The 17,627-nt window shown below is 47.3% G+C and overlaps 1 protein-coding gene across 1 annotated transcript; it reads left to right on the top strand.

Moving 5' to 3' along the window:
* The first annotated feature begins 1,097 nt into the window (after positions 1-1,097).
* On the top strand, positions 1,098-15,253 carry LOC146861302 (uncharacterized). The gene is made up of 3 exons (XM_085646224.1): positions 1,098-1,377; positions 8,227-8,286; positions 14,784-15,253. Exons 1-3 carry the CDS (start codon positions 1,098-1,100, stop codon positions 15,167-15,169), a joined length of 726 nt encoding a protein of 241 aa, XP_085502350.1. The 3' UTR covers positions 15,170-15,253.
* The last annotated feature ends 2,374 nt before the right edge of the window (positions 15,254-17,627 follow it).

Here is a 17,627-nt window from a genome sequence, read left to right on the forward strand (position 1 = left end):
CTTCGCCCCGCCACTGCATCACAAAAGTGATGTAACGGTGCGCTAAATATGGCGTAATGGGATTGTACTTTTACCACTTTGTATGTACGCCGTGCCTTATCCCGCTCCATATCTGTGCTGCAGTCCACAACACTAATTTCAAGGGGATAATGCATGCACACAGATAATATCTGGTGACGTACGCACCCATGCACCAGGCTCCAAGGGTCCTGGCCCACTGCATGCCTCAAGTTGTTGCACCAGTGCAGGGTGAAGCATGGATATGCAACATATTTCTGTGAATACGTGGCACACCTGCGCATTCAGGAGTGCAAAATGCAAATGCTGCTACGATGCTACAGTTCCTGGTAGTTCTGCCCTCACACATACACATCTATACAGTGGCAAATCATGATTGAGTCACTCACACAATAGAAGAGTGTTGCATCTCAATGTAAAGTGTCGCAAGTAGCAAAGCGTGGATAATTTTTACATTCTGCAGCAATAACAACATGAAAAGTGACGCTTTTACACGTAAAGTATCGCTTCTACAGGAAAGTCTCGCAAATGCACACAAACGAGTAGCATCCCAATAATGCACGACGCACTGTGACTTACGTCACGCTTCGTAATTATTAATTCATGATGCAACACGCCAAACAAATAAGCGTCACGCATGCATACCTGAGCCTAAATGCAATAAGTGACAATCTACGCATCAACGGAAGCGTGACGCAAAACGTCAAAACGTGTCGCATCGAAGCAGGAAATGATGCAATGATTCCAGAACCTCCCAAACTAGGAAGTGCACAGTTACTTTCACTTTCCCTTACTTGCTTTCGGTGTGTGCTTGCTGGTGGAGTTGTTTGGAGTCTGTGGTGTCCTGATTTGCCTTTCAAAGTGTCTTTTGTCTGTCCCCTGTGTCTTTTGAGGTGTGTTTTTATGTCTTTAGTGATTTGTGAGTCTTGTAACATTAGTATTGTGGGGTGTTTGTCGATTGGGGTAGTGAGTTTTAAGGCTTTATATAGGGGTGGGTTATTTTATAGTACATATTAGGTCAATCTTAAATAAGTTTCCTTTGTCGAATTTATTAAGTTTCCTTTACGTCATCCTAAATCATGTCGGGAAGGTCTCGAAATTTGACCGATCGACAGTTTGGCGGGATGATATGGCTAATATTCCACTACCTGCCCCGGATGATCAGCATGGGGGGCAGGGTCAGTCAGGGGTATGACACAGCAGGGCGCAAGCGCCGGTGGACCACTGTGCAGCAACATATGGGGCGTCTATTCCAGATCCAGCGGACAACCCACCAGATAAAGCACCGCTGGCAGGACGTCATCAGCAGGGAGGCTGACCTGCTCGATCATCTTGGCCTGGAAGTTGGTGGTCCAGTTGGTAAGTCAATGTTTCTTGTCACTCATTTATTCTCTTCAGAGGTGCTAATCTATGCCATATCTCCCTCTGCACAAATCGTATGACCAATCAATTGGCGTTGCAATGGTCTGTATGGATGTACATATGAGCGCATGCAATACAAAAGACTGTTCTGTGGCCACAGACACATATGTTGGAAACCATGGGGCAGATTTATGAGGGACTTGTGCCCCTTAGATGCCGCCGTAGCGTCACTTTTGTGACGCAGCGGTGGTGTAAACCCTGCGCCAGTTTGCGCCATATTCACATCGTGACGCATCAATGGAGATGTGTCACGCTGTAAAGCTCTGCGCTACATTAAACCTGCGTCAGGTTTAATGTAGCGCAGGGTGGGTGTAACGGCGGAAATAACCCTCGGAAAAGTGACTCAGTCAAATCTATAATATGTGACTGACTCACTTTTCCGACAATGAGGCATCAAAACCCTGCACCTGCTTGAAGCAGGCGTAAGGCTTGACAGACCATGTTAGGGATGGGCAGGTTGGAACAGTGCTGGAGTTGCGTTGCGCTTGCAACACAACTTAAGCACTGCGGCAACCTTACGCCATCGAATGCGTCACGCATCTGTTAATTCCTGCGCCATGATGCGCCGCATTGCAAATGCTGCGCATCATGGGTGGCGCAAGGGTAAACTTGTGTGACCCATCTCTCCTGGCGCATCCTTGCTGATTTGCAGGGATGCGCCAGGAAACATCAATCGGCCCAAATATATATGATGTTGACATAGAAATTTTCTCTATTCACACAGACACATGCACCAGTTAAATAAATTGATTTTTCATAGTCATTCTGTGAACAAAGGGGAGGATGATTTGGATACAAAGGGGCAGATTCATGACGTCTGGCGCATCTCTGCTAATCAGCAGAGATGCGCCAGAGGAGTTGCCACGCATCTGCCCACTTGTGCGCCACCATTGATGCCCCGCATTCATGATGCGGCGCACCGTGGCACTCGGATGGGCAGATGCGTGACGCATCTGCCGTCGTATGGATGGTGCATTGCTGGAGTTGCTGTGCAACCGCGACGCAGCTCCAGCAAGGCTCTGGGTGCCCCTATCCCTAAAATGCTGCGTCAATCCTTACGCCTGCTTCAAGCAGGCGCAGGGATGTGACGCAGCATGGCTGAAAAAGTGACTGAGTGAAATCTTGTCGATTTCACTCAGCCACTTTTAGGAGGCGTTCCTGCGCCGGAACGCCCACACCTGCCCTGGAACGCCTACATGTGGCGCAGGGCTTTACAACGTGACGCATCTCCCATATGCGTCACGTTGTAAATACCCCGCACCATGGCGCAGGATTTGCGCCGCTGCTGCGTCACAAAAGTGACGCAACGGCGGCGTAAATGAGGCGCAAGTCAAACATAAATCTGCCCCATGATGTGTAATCACGGTGCCAAGCCCTGTGCTGGTACACAAACTGCCACCATGTGCAGGTGCAGGCAAACTTGCTAACATGTACATGGCTGCCTGCGTCGTGGGGCAGTAGTGTCTGTTCATGAAGGGACACCTTCATGCACCCTGTAGGAAACCGGGGTCTCCAGTCCCTAAGGACGGTAACGTGACACGAGCGGCTGGGCACCCAAAGGCCTGTGTGTAAAGCAACCATACAACACGCACCTCGCATGGAATGGGGAACACACACAATAAGGTACGCCACACTGTAAAGGTTCATGCAAATAATTCAAGTTTATCCAAGTAGTTCGAGATAAATGCAGTTCATGTGATATAAATGCAATTCATGAGATGTAAATGCAGTTCATGCGATATAAATGCAATTCATGAGATGTAAATGCAGTTCCTCAGATATCAATGCAAGCTTCACTTAGATTAGCAGTGGATTCACCCGCCCCATATTCACCAGCACGTCATGCACCAGTAGGTTTCTAAAGGCTCTAGGCCACCCTAGTGTATCTCACTTCTCAGGGTAGGGTTTGGGGACTGTAGCGCCACTCCTAGGGCGTGCAGGGACCCAGGGCAGAACTCGTGGGCACACCGCTACTTTGGTTATCTGTAGCACCTCAGTGGCGATTCCCGCGCTTTACGCGCTGAGCGGTGAATACCTCAGAACAGCGCCTATTTCCACAGAGTGCTACTCATGATTAACTGGCAATGACTACTTCAGAACGGGGCATCTAGACCAGAGCGCTGCTCGTAGTTGCCAACAGGGAACACTTTGGAACGGAGCATTTAACACAGAGCGCTGCTCGTAATCAATAGCCATGCATTTGTCATAACGGAGCATTTGAAACAGAGCCCTATCATCATCATTCGCAAGGAATACTTCAGACTGGAGCATTTAAAACCGAGCGCCATTCGGAATCATTTGCAAGGAATACTTCAGAATGGAACATGAATAACAGAGTGCAACTCGTAAGCAATGACATTCAGCACTTCAGAACGGAACATGAAGAGCATAGTGCTACTCGTAATCAGTAACAGTGAATCTCTACACACGGAGCTAGTAGCAGGGAGCGCACCGGACTTGCGGAGCGAGTCTCTCGGGCTCCGGTGCAGTTTGTAGGGCACCACGCTTCAGTACAGTCACGGGGGGCACAAGGAAAGGATCCCTTGGCGGGGTCTCTCAGTCGTGGTGACCAGGGGGACTCCCACGGAGAGGAAACCCGGGCTCAGGGTGTGTTGCGGCTCCCAAACATCAGGGGGCGCACCGGCGTCAATCACAGCATCCGGGCTTACCTTGCTCTTGACGTCGGATGGCGTCCGCTCCATTGGCGATGTGGGAAATGGTCCTCGGCCTGGCGCACCTTCTTGCACAGCTGCGACGGCAGCAACGGGTCCCCGGGCTTCTCCACGGGCCTCGTGACACTGAAGGGCACTTCTTCCGGCCTTCCGCCCGCTGCGGTGAGCGCGCTTGCTTCCACGCCACAGGGGGGGGGCTGAAATTAAGGAGGGGAGCTCCGCGCTCAGCGGAGCACGCTGCCGAGGGACCCAGGCCAGGTCAGGGAGCGCAGGGGTCACAGCGCTAGTACCTGGTCGATCCCCGGTGGTTCTTCAATCTGCTTTGCATAGGGTTTCGGGGGTCAGTCAGGACACGCAGTCTCAGCATTCAGTTACTGTTCTCAGGTGTTAGATGAAGTCTTGTTGGCGCAGATGGCTCTGGCGCCCTTAAGGGGGTTCTGTTACAGGGGGGTAGGGATGGAGTTAACGACTAGGTCCTTCCTAGTCAGGCTGGGCAGAGGTTCTTTTGGTCCTACTACTGCTGTGCAAGATCAGAGGGTTTCACAGGGTCCCTCACTCACTTAAGAGGCAGCACCTAAATCCTGTCACTCTCAGAGGCATAAGTCCCTGGCTAGGCCCAACCGCCTACACTCCTGCGTGGATTCTCCAGCTCTGCTGTACCCCACTGGCCAACTCACCACAAAAAGTACCCTTCCTCACTTAAGTAGCCCTAGGTCAGGTGACCTCTAGCCAAGGCGGCTAAAGTAAAACGCCACCTCCCTCCTAGAAGGTTCCAGCACATTCCAGGAGCTTCCCCATTCTACCCATGGGACAAAAGGCGGGCTGGTGTCGCCACATTGTTGTGGGGTCCCAGCCAGCTCCTGGCAGCTAGGGTGCTACTATGAAAGACCACTCTGCAGTAGCAGGGGTCTGTGGCAGCCATCTTGGGAGAAGGGAGCACCTGCACCTTAACACTGATTGGCAATGAAAAGGCGCCCGGAGACCTAGTCCAACACAAAAATGATGGTGGACAAAAATTAGGCACGATCACAAATAGAAGGGGGGACCACCCTAGGGCTGACAGGTCTAACACACCCCAAGGTCACAAATGTCATGATTCTCTCCTCCAATGTGTGTAATCAAATGCAGCATGCATTGAGCAATGACAAATGAAATGATTAAATAGTCCCTTTTTCGAGACACAGTAGGCCAGCCTTAGGGTGGAGTGCCATCCTGATGGTTTCCCAGTTAATTGCCACTCTGTAAGTCTGGCCATGCATCAGTGGCTATGGGTGTTGTGTGTGAACATCCACATCTAACAACATGCAACATAGCAAGCCTTTTAAAAACTGAGTGCAAATTTTGCATATTCACAAGTGCATGGTAAAACACGCTTGCTGGATTTGCAGTTCATTGTCAATGTTAAGCATGAATCAGCACCACCAGGATGTAGAATATAGTGAAGTACTGTTGGAACAAGGAATATTTAAAATGTCAATGTTGTATTCCATTGCTTGGAATTTCAAACAGTGTGGTGCAGACAAAGGTCTGGGGTTGCATCATTCCTGCACTATCTTGTATTTCAGTCCATACCCTGTGCATATGTCACGATATACATGACTCTGGTTGCGTATGTAAGCATGCGGCATCAATAGATGAATCAAGCAGGCATCATCATCAGGATTAGCCTACTCACATGTGAGGGTCGCAATCCAGCTGCAGTTGCAGAGTCTGTTACATACATTTGAAAAGGAGAGGTGCACGGTGTGGTCTGCGCAGGATGTTTGTTGTCAGCTCATTGCATGTGGGTCGTAAGCATGCGCTAGTCCACTTAAGGTGCATAAGCTCACTATTACACACCCAGCTTCATTGTAAACGCTGAATGCTGGAGTGACGTGTGTGCCAGATTGGTAGGAGAGGTTGGTGACAGGGGTACATTTGTGATCATCAAAGGATGAGTATCATGGTAGATGCGCTGTCTGTGGTGCTCAATGTTGTCAAAGATGAGATGGAGGGGTAGCAGGTTTTGCATGAAGATATATGTTTACATTGACCTGTGTCTGAAAATGTCAATGATCCTGGAGGCACATGACATCTGTGTGGAAATATGAGCAGCGCTTGTTGTAGTGATCCTGTGAGGGGGACATGTCCACATGCCCAATGCTAGCTCTGCCAATGTAACTCGTGAAGTGGATTCTTAGTGTAGCATTTCTGGAGTTGCTGAGGATTGATTGGGTGAGTCATTTGCCCTTGTAAAATCTTGATGTGTGTGTGGATTGTTGAGATGGTGTCCTTGCTTTGGATCCTTATCAAGGGGATTGATGGTGTCTTAGCGTCCCCGTCCTTCATCGTTGCAAAATGGTGTCTGCATGTGTCTCACTAATGATGTGGTCTGTATGCGATCCGTGTTGACTTCCTGTGCTGCTGTGTGTCTGTGTTGGAGACTGTAGCAAAATCATCTAGACATTACGATAACCATCTGTGTGGTCCATTGAGAACCAAGCTTGTGTAGTGCAAGGTGTTGTTGGCATTTTGGTTTGTGGCTCATTATAGTTGTTAGTTGTCAAGAATCTGTAATTTCTGTGTGGGGTGCTAATTGTTACATATGGATGCAGCTGTATGGTTGACAGGAGGTGTACGTCAGAACGGTCAGGCCATGGGGGTATGTGGTCTTGGTGTGGTGGATGTGTTGATGTTGCCACCGTCCTTGTGGCTGTGCCTTGTGGCCAGTTGCTACTGTGTGATGTCTACAAGCTTGTCAATGCATTTTGCTAACCTGTTGGCACGTCTGTAGTCAAGATGTGAGTTGAGCTATGTCACAAGTCTGTGGAACATGTATGCGAATGCATGTTGCGCAATGATGTATGTGATGTGGGTTGTGTACACACCTCAGGGGCATGTAGGTATTTGGACGAGGTTCCCACAGGGGTGTTGTCCTTGTTCTGACCTGGATCTGTGCACTTAGTCGTTTGATGTTGAGCGTGCAATGGCTTGTGCTTCACTTTGTGATGTAGATGTACCTATTGAGTGCAATGGCATATGCACACACCAGACAGTTGTTGTAGACTAATCATGAAATGGGATGATTGATTGGTGAGTCATCTGCTAACTTGGGATGGAAAGGTAGCGTTTACCATGATTCCTGTGAGTAACGCTCCATCTGTTGCTAGTCTTTTTGCGGATGATACAGATCTCCATGGCTAGTCTTCAAAGGGTGGACACTTTGATGGCGATGCATGTCATGATCCAGAGTTGGTGTAGTTTTGTGTGTACGTAGTGTGCGTGTACTTGGTGGTGTACGCCAGGGTGCATTGTAGTCTGGATTACTGTCCATGGGTGTTGCTGGCTGTGTAATTTGCGTAGCGTGTAGATTTGCCACTGGTACAGTCCATACAAAGTGATCCAAGTTTGAGCTGATGGATTGTGTAGAGGCATGTCCAATGATTGAGTTTGGGCTTGTTGCTGGGTAAAGATGGCTTTGGCTGATGGTCCGATACTGTTCATCTGCAGTGTGTACATGCATCAAACTACATGTTCGCTTGAATGTATCATGGATGTACACCTTGAATGCTGTATACGTCAGGGTGGATGCACTTCAGGTGAATCAGCATCCCGAACGGAGTGTGAAGCAGGCAGCCAAATGTAACCCTAGTCATGTGTGAGCCACTATGCAACAGTCATCTGCAAGATCATATCAGTGTGCAATCAGTGAACATGATAGAGCTTAACATGCTGTGGGAATGTTGAGAGTCGAAGAAGCGTTGTCAGTGTCTGTGGCTAATAAATGCTTACACATGTGCATGTGCATAAACACGTTTTTGAAACAGCAATCCTTACAGCAGTCAGCAACAGTGTCTGCATAAGGGCATGTGTGTTGAATCTGTTGATGCATGTGCAAAATCACAGGGATGGCACACATGTGTGTTCCACACTCAGTGAACATTGATGTGGAAGCAATCCAGTGTTTCCACTGTCCATGTGTGTTAGGAAAAATATGGCTGCACTCAATGTAAAAGGAGTGACACGTCCTGTTATTTCCATGCATGTGTCACGCTAAATAATGTTTTGGTCTAAATTTGCATGTACATATGATGTGATTCTATACCAATTTGTACTTCTGTTACTCTTCTTGTAGGTGGCCCACGGCCATATACACAGGGGGAGGTCGACAGCTTTGAAGACCCAAATGCCACCAGTGAGTATCCATGTTCATATAATTTGATGTGTATCAAGTGCGAGGATGGAAGCAAAACTGTGTATGAGTGCAACTATGGTACAATCACAACTTCCTGCTGCAGTCAGAACTTATCTTTTGCATCAAAATTCCAAACTACATGATGTAACATGTTGTGACCGTTGTACTACGTGTGGACATGTGTGGACAGATCAGAAGCCACAACACTGTCCGACACTCCTTGCCACTATCCACAAGGCAAAATGGAGTGGCCATTGCCACTGGGACTGGAGTAGCCGAAGCCAAGTTGATAAAACAGCATCTGAACCCTGCGAGAAGGAGAGGAGTGCATGCTGGGCACAGTGCTCACTACATGTTGGGGATGTAGCATTCACCAATTGTTGTACAGGGCGTGATTCCAGGGTTGCAGTGGGGGTGCAAGGTCAGAGTCAGCTGGTCTATGGATGTACATGGCTTGACATGCCTCTCAATATTGATTCAATGTGGTGACACAGAGAACAACCAGCCAATAAGTGGCCATGCTCAGTGTCCATGCTTGTCACATGGCTCTTCACGTCAGTGCACTGATTGCCCTAGAGCATGAAAGGTGACTAGGACTCAGACCTGCAAAGAAAATGAATGCGCCTACATGTTAAAAATATTTTTTATTACAAAAATTAGCAAGGCCAGATAGACAACAGATAATGTTCAGTATGCATGCAAGGTCGTGCTGTACGATTGTTACCATGAACAAGCCAAGATGATCCACATTTCATATTTAATGTGAGAAAAGAGATCACTGTGACACCCAATGCAAATTTGTGAGGCTGTGTCCCTTCATCAGGGGTATACTGTGTTGAGAAAAGAATAACGATTAATAAGGTAGCACACCTGTGATCAGATATGTAGATGAACACTAGTATGGCATGTGAATACACCGTGCTCCCCTCACCACTGGTGAATGTAACAAATGAAATAGAAAAAAACCCATGACTATCACGAGGATTACAATCTACATTCCAATAGTTCCAAGCACTTTGGAAATGGACATGACGCTATGGAAGCAAGCTGTAGCACACCAGAACTTCTGAGTGATCAAAATGAGTTGCACAAGAACAATAACAAGAGTGTGACAATTTATGTAGATGATATAATGGATGTCTTATGAAGCCTGAAGACAGTCAATGATGAATTTAGTTGAAGTTTAATTTTGGGCACCATTGATGTGTGGCAATTTTGACATACATACCACATGCCAATGGAGTTGAAGCATGGAATGGTCTTACAATTTGAATTGCACTTTTGAATGCATCTAAATGTTGAATTCCACGACAATTTAAAATCTGTGTACACAATAGCAATTGTAACTGGAATGAGAATCTGTACATACAGTTAAACACAACTTCCATGGGTTTCCTGGGTGTACCATCTTATGCTAACACATACATGGACAAATGTCCAAAGTTCATATTCTTGAACACACTACGTGGCAAGAAGTTTTGCTATGTTCACCTCGATTCTTTGATATCATCTCCTTCCTTTCAACATTTGCGACGCCAGCCATGATTCTGAAAATACGCACACGTAACCAAATAGGTCCAAGGATACAATTCACACATCCTATCATCAGGTTGCACTCCTAGTCAATCTTCACGGTCTCGGCCACTCCATACTTACTACATATATGGCCTGCTGGTACATTAGCAACAGTGCACGCGTACCGCAAATCAATGATTCATGTGTCATATAAGTGTGCGCTCATCCCAAAAAATGACATTTGATCCTTCACGTCCGTGAACAATTTGGAGAAGTTCAAGTATATTGTAGTGACAGTTTAATGTCATCCTTGCATTAATTAGCCAATGTATCATGCTTTGGAAACATTGTCAGTGCAATTACCATCAACATCCCTAGCCCCAAAACATTTGTATATGGATGAGCCATAGGAATGGCAGTCAGACTTATTAATCAATCAATCAATCATTACTTTTGTAAATTGCTCTACTCACACGTGAGGGTCTCAATGCGCGGGGGGAGGTGTGCTGCTATTGTTCGAACAGCCTGTTCTTGAGTGCCCTCATGAAGGCAAGGAGGACCAGGCTGAGCTGTAGGAGGGTGTTCCAGGTCTTTGCGGCATGTTGGCAGTACAAACTCCTGCCGCTGGTAGGTCTTTGGATGTGGGGGACAGTGGCAAGGGCAAGGTCACTGAAAGGGCACTGGCAATTCTGGTAGTAGACGGTGATTATCCTGTTGAGGTATGTTTGACCGGTGTGGGGGAGTGCTCTGTGTGCATGGGTGAGAAGCTTGTAGGCGATCCTCTTGTTGACGGTGAGCCAATGCAGGGATCCCAGATGGGGTGTGATGTGGCTGTGGCAAGAGGAGTTGTGCACAAGGTGTGCAGAAGCGTTCTGTATGTGTTGCGGACGTTTACGGAGTTTGGCAGTGGCTCCCACATTGTCTGCATGTCAATGGTGCAGCCTGATGCAGACGAGGCCAAGGGTGAAGCTTCTACTGGTTGCAGTGGGGATCCACTTGTACATCTTGCTGAGCATGCGGAAGGTGTTGTAGCTGGCGGATGAGACGACGTTGACCTGCCTGGTCATGGTGAGTGTTGATTCGAGGTTGACCCCCAGGTTGCTTGCATGGTTGGTGTCTGCCGGTGCTGCTCTCAGTGTAGTTGTCCACCAGGAGTTGTCCCTGGCTGAGGGGGTGGATCCAAAGAAGAGGACCCCCGTCTTGGGTGAGTTTGGCTTCAGTCATTTGTTCGTCATCCACTCGTCAACGGCAGTCATTCCTTTGTGGATGTTGGTTTTGGTGTTGAGGTTGTCCTTGGTGAGGGAAAGGATCAGCTGTGTGTTGTCAGCGTAGGAGATGATGTGGAGGTGGTGCAGTTGTGCAACGTGTGCAAGCGTGCCCATGGAGATGATGAACAATGTTGTGCAGAGGGATGATCTTTGTGTTCTGCCGCTGATGATCTTTGAGGCTTGGGAGCAGAATGAGGGTAGGCGGAGGCTCTGGCTGCTGCCAGAGAGGAAGGAGGTGGTCCACTCCAGAGCCTTGCTTTGGATTCCTGCGTGTTTGAGGCATGTGCGTAGGGTGCGTTGACAGACATTGTTGAAGGCGGCTGAGAGGTCATGGCAGATGTGTGGCGCCCTTTCATCATTGTACATCAGGGGCCAGATGCCATTGGTGTCGGCAATGAGGCCATTGTCAATACTGGGATTCCTGCAGATGTCGGAGTGTGACAGGTCCAGGATGGTGTACTTCTCGAGGTAGCCGGTCAGTTGTTTGTTTGCAATCTTGTGCATGCCCTTTAGCAGGAATGGGAGCAGGGAAATTGTCTGGAAGTTCTTGAGGCCTCTTGCATCCACCTTGGATTCCTGGAGTGAGGCGTTGATCTCGGCGTGCATCAAAATTTGCTGGGAAGCTCGCACTCTCGAAGGAGATGTTGATGGCCTTGAGGAGATGGGTTGCAATGGTGGGGCTAGCTTTGCTGCACATGTGGTGCGCAAATGTGTCAGACGGTGAGATGGAGTGGATGGTGTACCTCATTTTGATGTTGTCCTTCACATTGCTCCAGGTGAGCAGGGGGGTCAGTGTGGATGGTGGCCGGGGTGTCTGAGGTGTTGGTGCCTGTCAAGGTGTACGGGTTGTGGTAGCTGTTGTGGATGTCTGCAATATTGCAATGGAAGAGTGTGGCAAGGGTGTATCACAGGTCTTGCAGTTGTGGGATGTCATTGGTCTTGGAGCCAGGGTTGGAGGGTACCTTAATGATGTTGAATATCTCATTGTTATTGGGGGCGCTGTTATCTATGCAGTCCTTGGTGGTGGCCCTTGAAGCAGTTCAGATGAGGTGATGGTGTCTGAGGATGCCGTTCTTGTGGCCCACATACTGTCTGGTGTCTGTTTGGGGTGCAATGTTTTATGTACTTTCTGGCATGTGTGTATGGAGGGCCGTATGTCCACAGTGAACCAGGCAGCCTTCTTGTCAATGTGTCTGTTGGAGGGTTCTGTGATCGGGGTGACAGTGTTGTGGCAGTCATTGATCAATTGCCTGCATTTGCATGTGGCGCAGTCAGTGTAGTTTGGGTTGGCGTGTGGGCTCTGGGCAAGGGTGTTGTCAAGCTGTTCATTGTTGTCTTTGATCTGGCTGCTGCATGTGATGTGTTGAATGTGTTGGGGTGTGGTGATTTGTCTTGAAGGTGTAGTGGATGCACCAATGGCCAGTCCAGTTTGGTGGTGTGGCTGAAAGGGACATGGGAGGTAGCCGAGGATCTTGGTCAAGCGTGCGTCTGGCGGAGTGGGTGTGCGTTTTGACGAGCTGACTGAGTCCGAGGTTGACTACCAGGGTGGAGGAGTTGTTGTGTTTGTGGTTCTTGAGGTGGAGGTTCAGGTGTACCAGGAGGATGTAGTCATGCGTGCAGAACCAATTGGCAATGGTGTCACAGAATTGAGGCCAGGGTCCAGGGGTTCTGTAGACGAGGGTTCCTCTGAGAATGGGGTTGTGGTATGTGTGGCTCTTCAAGTGCATGAGTTTGGCGGTGCTGAGGGTGTGGTCATTGATGTGTGAGGCCCAGAGGGTTTTGTGGTTGACCATGACAATGCCAAGTCCACCTCCTACTCCGTTGTTGCGGTCCCTGCCAGTGTTCTTGTAGCCGTCCAGAATTGCTATGGCAACGTCGGGCATGGAGGAGGCCTTCAGACATGTCTCCCCCAGGAAGGCAACATCCGTGGAAGATGTATGGCTTGTGTCCACGAGTTGGATGGGGTGTTTGCGTACTGTGTATAGCATATGGTGTATTTGAATGTGTTTCGCCTTGTGCTGGGTCAATGAAAAGGTCAATTTGTAATGTATGGAAAATTCCTGTGGATATGCCTTGCAAGCTGCACATCAATATGTCTGTGAGTCATGTAGTTGGCATTCAATCTGTCGGTCATCACATTTCTCATGTGGTTCCATTGTGCTCGTGGACCCACCCACCTTGGATAGGTATGCAATATTCCTACAACGGAGTATAGATGACACTATGTACCATATGCACAGAATGAGAGCAAAGCTATGTGTCAAGTATGCATGTCTTCCATAATGTAGTGAAAAGGCTTATTCAATCCAATCAGTTTCCAGGATGATGTCAATATATGTGTACCAAAGCGGGTGTAGTGTCCATGCATTGACTTTTCCTACGTGTAACACAACAGATGGGAGCCCATGCGTGGTTCGTCCTCATGGAATTCCACACGGAATATTTCAAGCCTAGGGTGGCTTTTAGAAATTTGTAGTCCACAGCCATTTGTTTGTGGGACAGGAATCAGCCTCCTATTTGATTATTTTGCTGACAGCCTCATCTCATGTCTAGACGTATCACAGACCCACTTTCACAATTAATGTTGGTACAGGACTTACAATGTGTGTCCCACAGATGATTGGATGTGTATGGCACAATCAATGAGATGGCCGATGGCCAGGATGACCCGGCCCAGCATGGTTGCATTAGCAGTTAATGCATGGACTGCAGGTGAGCATTTCTGCAGTCCACACACTTCAACAGCTAGTCATGTGTCCTTCTGATGTGACCCTTGGAACTGTAGTACTTGATTGTCCCTTTTTTCCTATGGAACAGATAAGGGATGATGTTGACATTGCTGTGACGTGCTTTAGTGCACAGGGTAGGTGACACTACGAACGTATTTCAACACACAAGTGTGGCACATCCTGTCTGATAATGTTATATTCACATTCATGACAACATAAGACTTATGTCATGATGCTGTGACGCATCCTTGATCCTTTGTCATGATGACTGAGTTGCTGCAAGATATGGTAGATTTGTTACTGTGTTTTGGAGATTGGACAATACCCACAAAAACCATGGGCTACATGTAAGTGCTTGTAGCATGTATGCTGTGAACGCCAAGCTGACGTTAATTGCACCCTGCTAGTACTACATGGCATGCTGCATGCCATCCAATTTTAGTATTGTTATGAATTATGAGTCTCCTTGGTGTGTAGACAGCAAACACATCTCTGTGTTCCAATATGCAATTGCCACTTCAGTGCATTCCTCTGTTGGAGTGTGAAATGAACGGGCTAGTGGTAAATATGCAAGGGAAGGAGTTCTTCTTCCATGACAAACTGTGACACTGTCAGAACCTAGCGTCCATTGCAGATTCATGTCCACATGACTCCATGCCTGATACAAGGCGAGCCAGATGTCATTTTTGTGGGGAAATGATCACATGTCGTGATGCCTGTTGACTGGTTCTTACATTCATATGGCTCATCATTAATTAGTTACTATGTCAAGTGTGCCAAGGATTACCATGCAACCATGACATTCAGTTGACCGCACAGTATGTGCCGAGCTAAATCAGTACTTATGTATTGGTGTGTGTGGGCAACAAATGGAAAAGATGATTTGCCCAAATGTGTTTTACATTACACCTGACAGCATGCATTTCCTATGATTTAATGTCCGGCATGTTCTGGTGAACTGACACATGTCCACCTTTTCATACAGATAACATGAATGCAGAGGATGAGCGGGCTTTCCGCATAAGGAAGGCCCGATATCTACACATCCTCTCCGTGGCAAAGGGCTTCCGCTGGACCTCCCGCCAGTATGAGAAGCAGCGGGCTACCGACACGTGGACCACCGACCCCGCCTCAAGGGATGGCATGCAGCCACAACAGCATCCTCCCACTCCCGTGGCCCCATCGACCTCATCAGCCGCTGTTGTCCCCAGTGGAGCAGCCTCTGGATCGTCTGCTCCACAGGCCATACCGGAGCAGGCAATGGACACCCTGATGTCCAGACTTGATTCCATGGACAGGAAAATAGAGAAGTTGGAGGAGAAATTGGACACGGTCCACCAGAGACTGGAATATTTGATTAGCCAAATCTAGGGGCTAATAGAAATATGGTTTACAGTTATTGTGTTTGTTAATATTATTATTTTGTAAGTATCATTTTGTTAGTGATTGTAGATTTTGTAGTATATGTAGGCATAGTTAGTTGAGATAGGTTTTTAGATGTAGATGTAGTTTTAAGGTTTTTATCATAGGGGTTTTTTAAATACTTTTAGGGGTGGGGGGTAATGTTATGTGTGTTAATGTTTATGGAAAAAAAAAAAATATATATATATATATTTGTTTTAGTATGGTGTTATAGTTAGTAAATGTGTAGTTTAAGTATGTGTATGTCTATTGTGCATTGATGTCTTAAGGGGGGGTGGGGGGATGATGTCTACTTGTCTGCGTGATCATAGTTTAGGTTAGGTTAATAGAGTTAAGTTCGTTAGTGTAAGATTAGTTAGTTTAGATAGGTTTTGCTTTTTAGATTAGTTGTTTAGATAAGTTAGTGTGTTATGTAATGTAAATCTTGATCACCATTCTTATTTTATAAACCTTTCTTAACATACATTGGACTATATTCTATGTCATTCCGCATTTCATATGTGGTATGTGTGAGTTGGTGGGCACATGGACTGTGACCACCGGTTCCTGTTTGAGTGCATCATATTAGTACATTCAGGTCGGTTTGTGCTACATGTCTGACTAGATGTACATGTTCATGGAACACCTGTGCTTTGCTTTTGTTGGTAGCCAATATTGGTCTGACACATACATACGTTTTGGATTCTAATCATGAGTTTTCTGCCAACCTCTGCATGAAAATTTAGCAATATTCTGTCTCTGCTGGGTACCATGTTGACATATGTATGTGAAATACAGCTTTTATCTTACACAGATGTACTGAATGTACTCACCACACATCTGATCCCTCCGTGTTGTAATAGCTACACCATGTTCATGTGCAAGTGGTCATTGTGTTACAAGTGGCTAGCTCATATGACTGTACAACACACTGTCTGTATACAGACGTATTTACGACTTATGGATGTTGTATGAAGTAACGTGGTTAAAATTTCTGGCCATTTAGTTGGGGCAGGACAACAATATTGTTAGACACAACGTCATCAATGGCGATGTGCTGTCTCGAAATCATAGTTTGCAGCCAGGAAGTGTGTTTTTGTGACACACTGGCAGAGCTTTTCTCAGCCCCATTTTGACAGAGATTCAACCATCCACTGTGTGGAGATTTGCTTAAGTTTTGTACTGTGTAGACGTCTCATGTTGCACACACCTTCCCCAGCAAAGGTCCCTCCCCGCACTTGTAGGAAACACAACAGGTGGCCGGTGACAGTAGGAGTCCCGGATGTAAGTGAAGAGGTGAATCTTGAAAACCTCACAACAGCCCAGAGTATACTCCATGATGTTAATGTGTGTAGTGAATAAGTTCAAGACTTGAGCTGCTATTGTGAAGGAGTTGCACACTAAAGCTCACACCCTCCTTACCCATGCGACAACCACTAGCTGTTGACCTTTTGCTCTGATTTTGCAAGTGGTGGTGTATTGTGACAGCATGTGGGGCAAGATGCCAGGAGGGGATGATTTGAATATGTTATACGCAAATCTGAGAGCCTTGTACTCACTACTCTGGCTGACGCAAGCCAATGATGGCAAGAACTGGGGCTGACATTGGAGCTGGTTCTATAGGGATCTATTTGAGTCCTGGCAGCTGTGTTTGTGACCCTGGCCAGTCTCACAATCTCAGAATTGTTGGTCCCCAGCTACAGAAAGGTGCAGTAATAGGTTTTGTTGGAAAATAGATTCATGGACAATAACCTGAGTGATGTATGGCTTGACAACAATGACTACCAACAGCAGTCTGAACCCCCTTAATATACCAAGGCACATTCCTGCCACTTTGTTAGTCTAAGCCTGGAGGATGCCAGCAGAGTCTCCACTGACACACATGTCTTTCAGCACCTGCTTATGTGTGAGTGCACACACAAATTTAGAAGGCCACCAGCATTCACTCCACAGCTTATGATCTTTCATCACCAGCAACACCTCTGACTTGCTGGCATGGAGCTAGAAGCACTTTGCAGTCATCCACCCTGCAACATCTGCTGATTTAATCACGAAATTGGGTACATCCGGCACACAGTTATTGCAAAGTGTAACTTGCAAGTGCATATCATCGGCATGTGCCACTACTGTGAACTCTCACCACATGGACAGCGCAGGTGACAGTTGGAGAACTGCATCAAGATGTGTTGGGGTCAGAGCTGACCCCTGTGGCACACCCTCTTCATTAGTGTGAGGCATGGAGATGATAGGGGGATTCTTAACATGGAAGCTCCTCTCCAAAGGTGAACCAGTCCATTGCAATGGCCACTTTGTCTGCCTACTCGAACCTTAGCAGTGAGATCTGTTTGGACACCCTGTCGAAAGCAGCACAAAGATCACATGGGACCAGGGTCAAAATACGTACCTCATCCAATCCTGCAGTTTACAC

Source organism: Triturus cristatus, chromosome 3_1 (genome assembly GCF_964204655.1).
Source record: "Triturus cristatus chromosome 3_1, aTriCri1.1, whole genome shotgun sequence".
Classification (NCBI taxonomy): domain Eukaryota; kingdom Metazoa; phylum Chordata; class Amphibia; order Caudata; family Salamandridae; genus Triturus; species Triturus cristatus.

Bases quoted from the DNA above. Each gene is read 5' to 3' on its own strand.
- LOC146861302 (XM_085646224.1), top strand. From the start codon at position 1,098: ATGTCGGGAAGGTCTCGAAATTTGACCGATCGACAGTTTGGCGGGATG. The intron at 1,378-8,226 runs GTAAGTCAATGT...CTCTTCTTGTAG, and splicing joins GGAAGTTGGTGGTCCAGTTG to GTGGCCCACGGCCATATACA. The intron at 8,287-14,783 runs GTGAGTATCCAT...CTTTTCATACAG, and splicing joins TGAAGACCCAAATGCCACCA to ATAACATGAATGCAGAGGAT.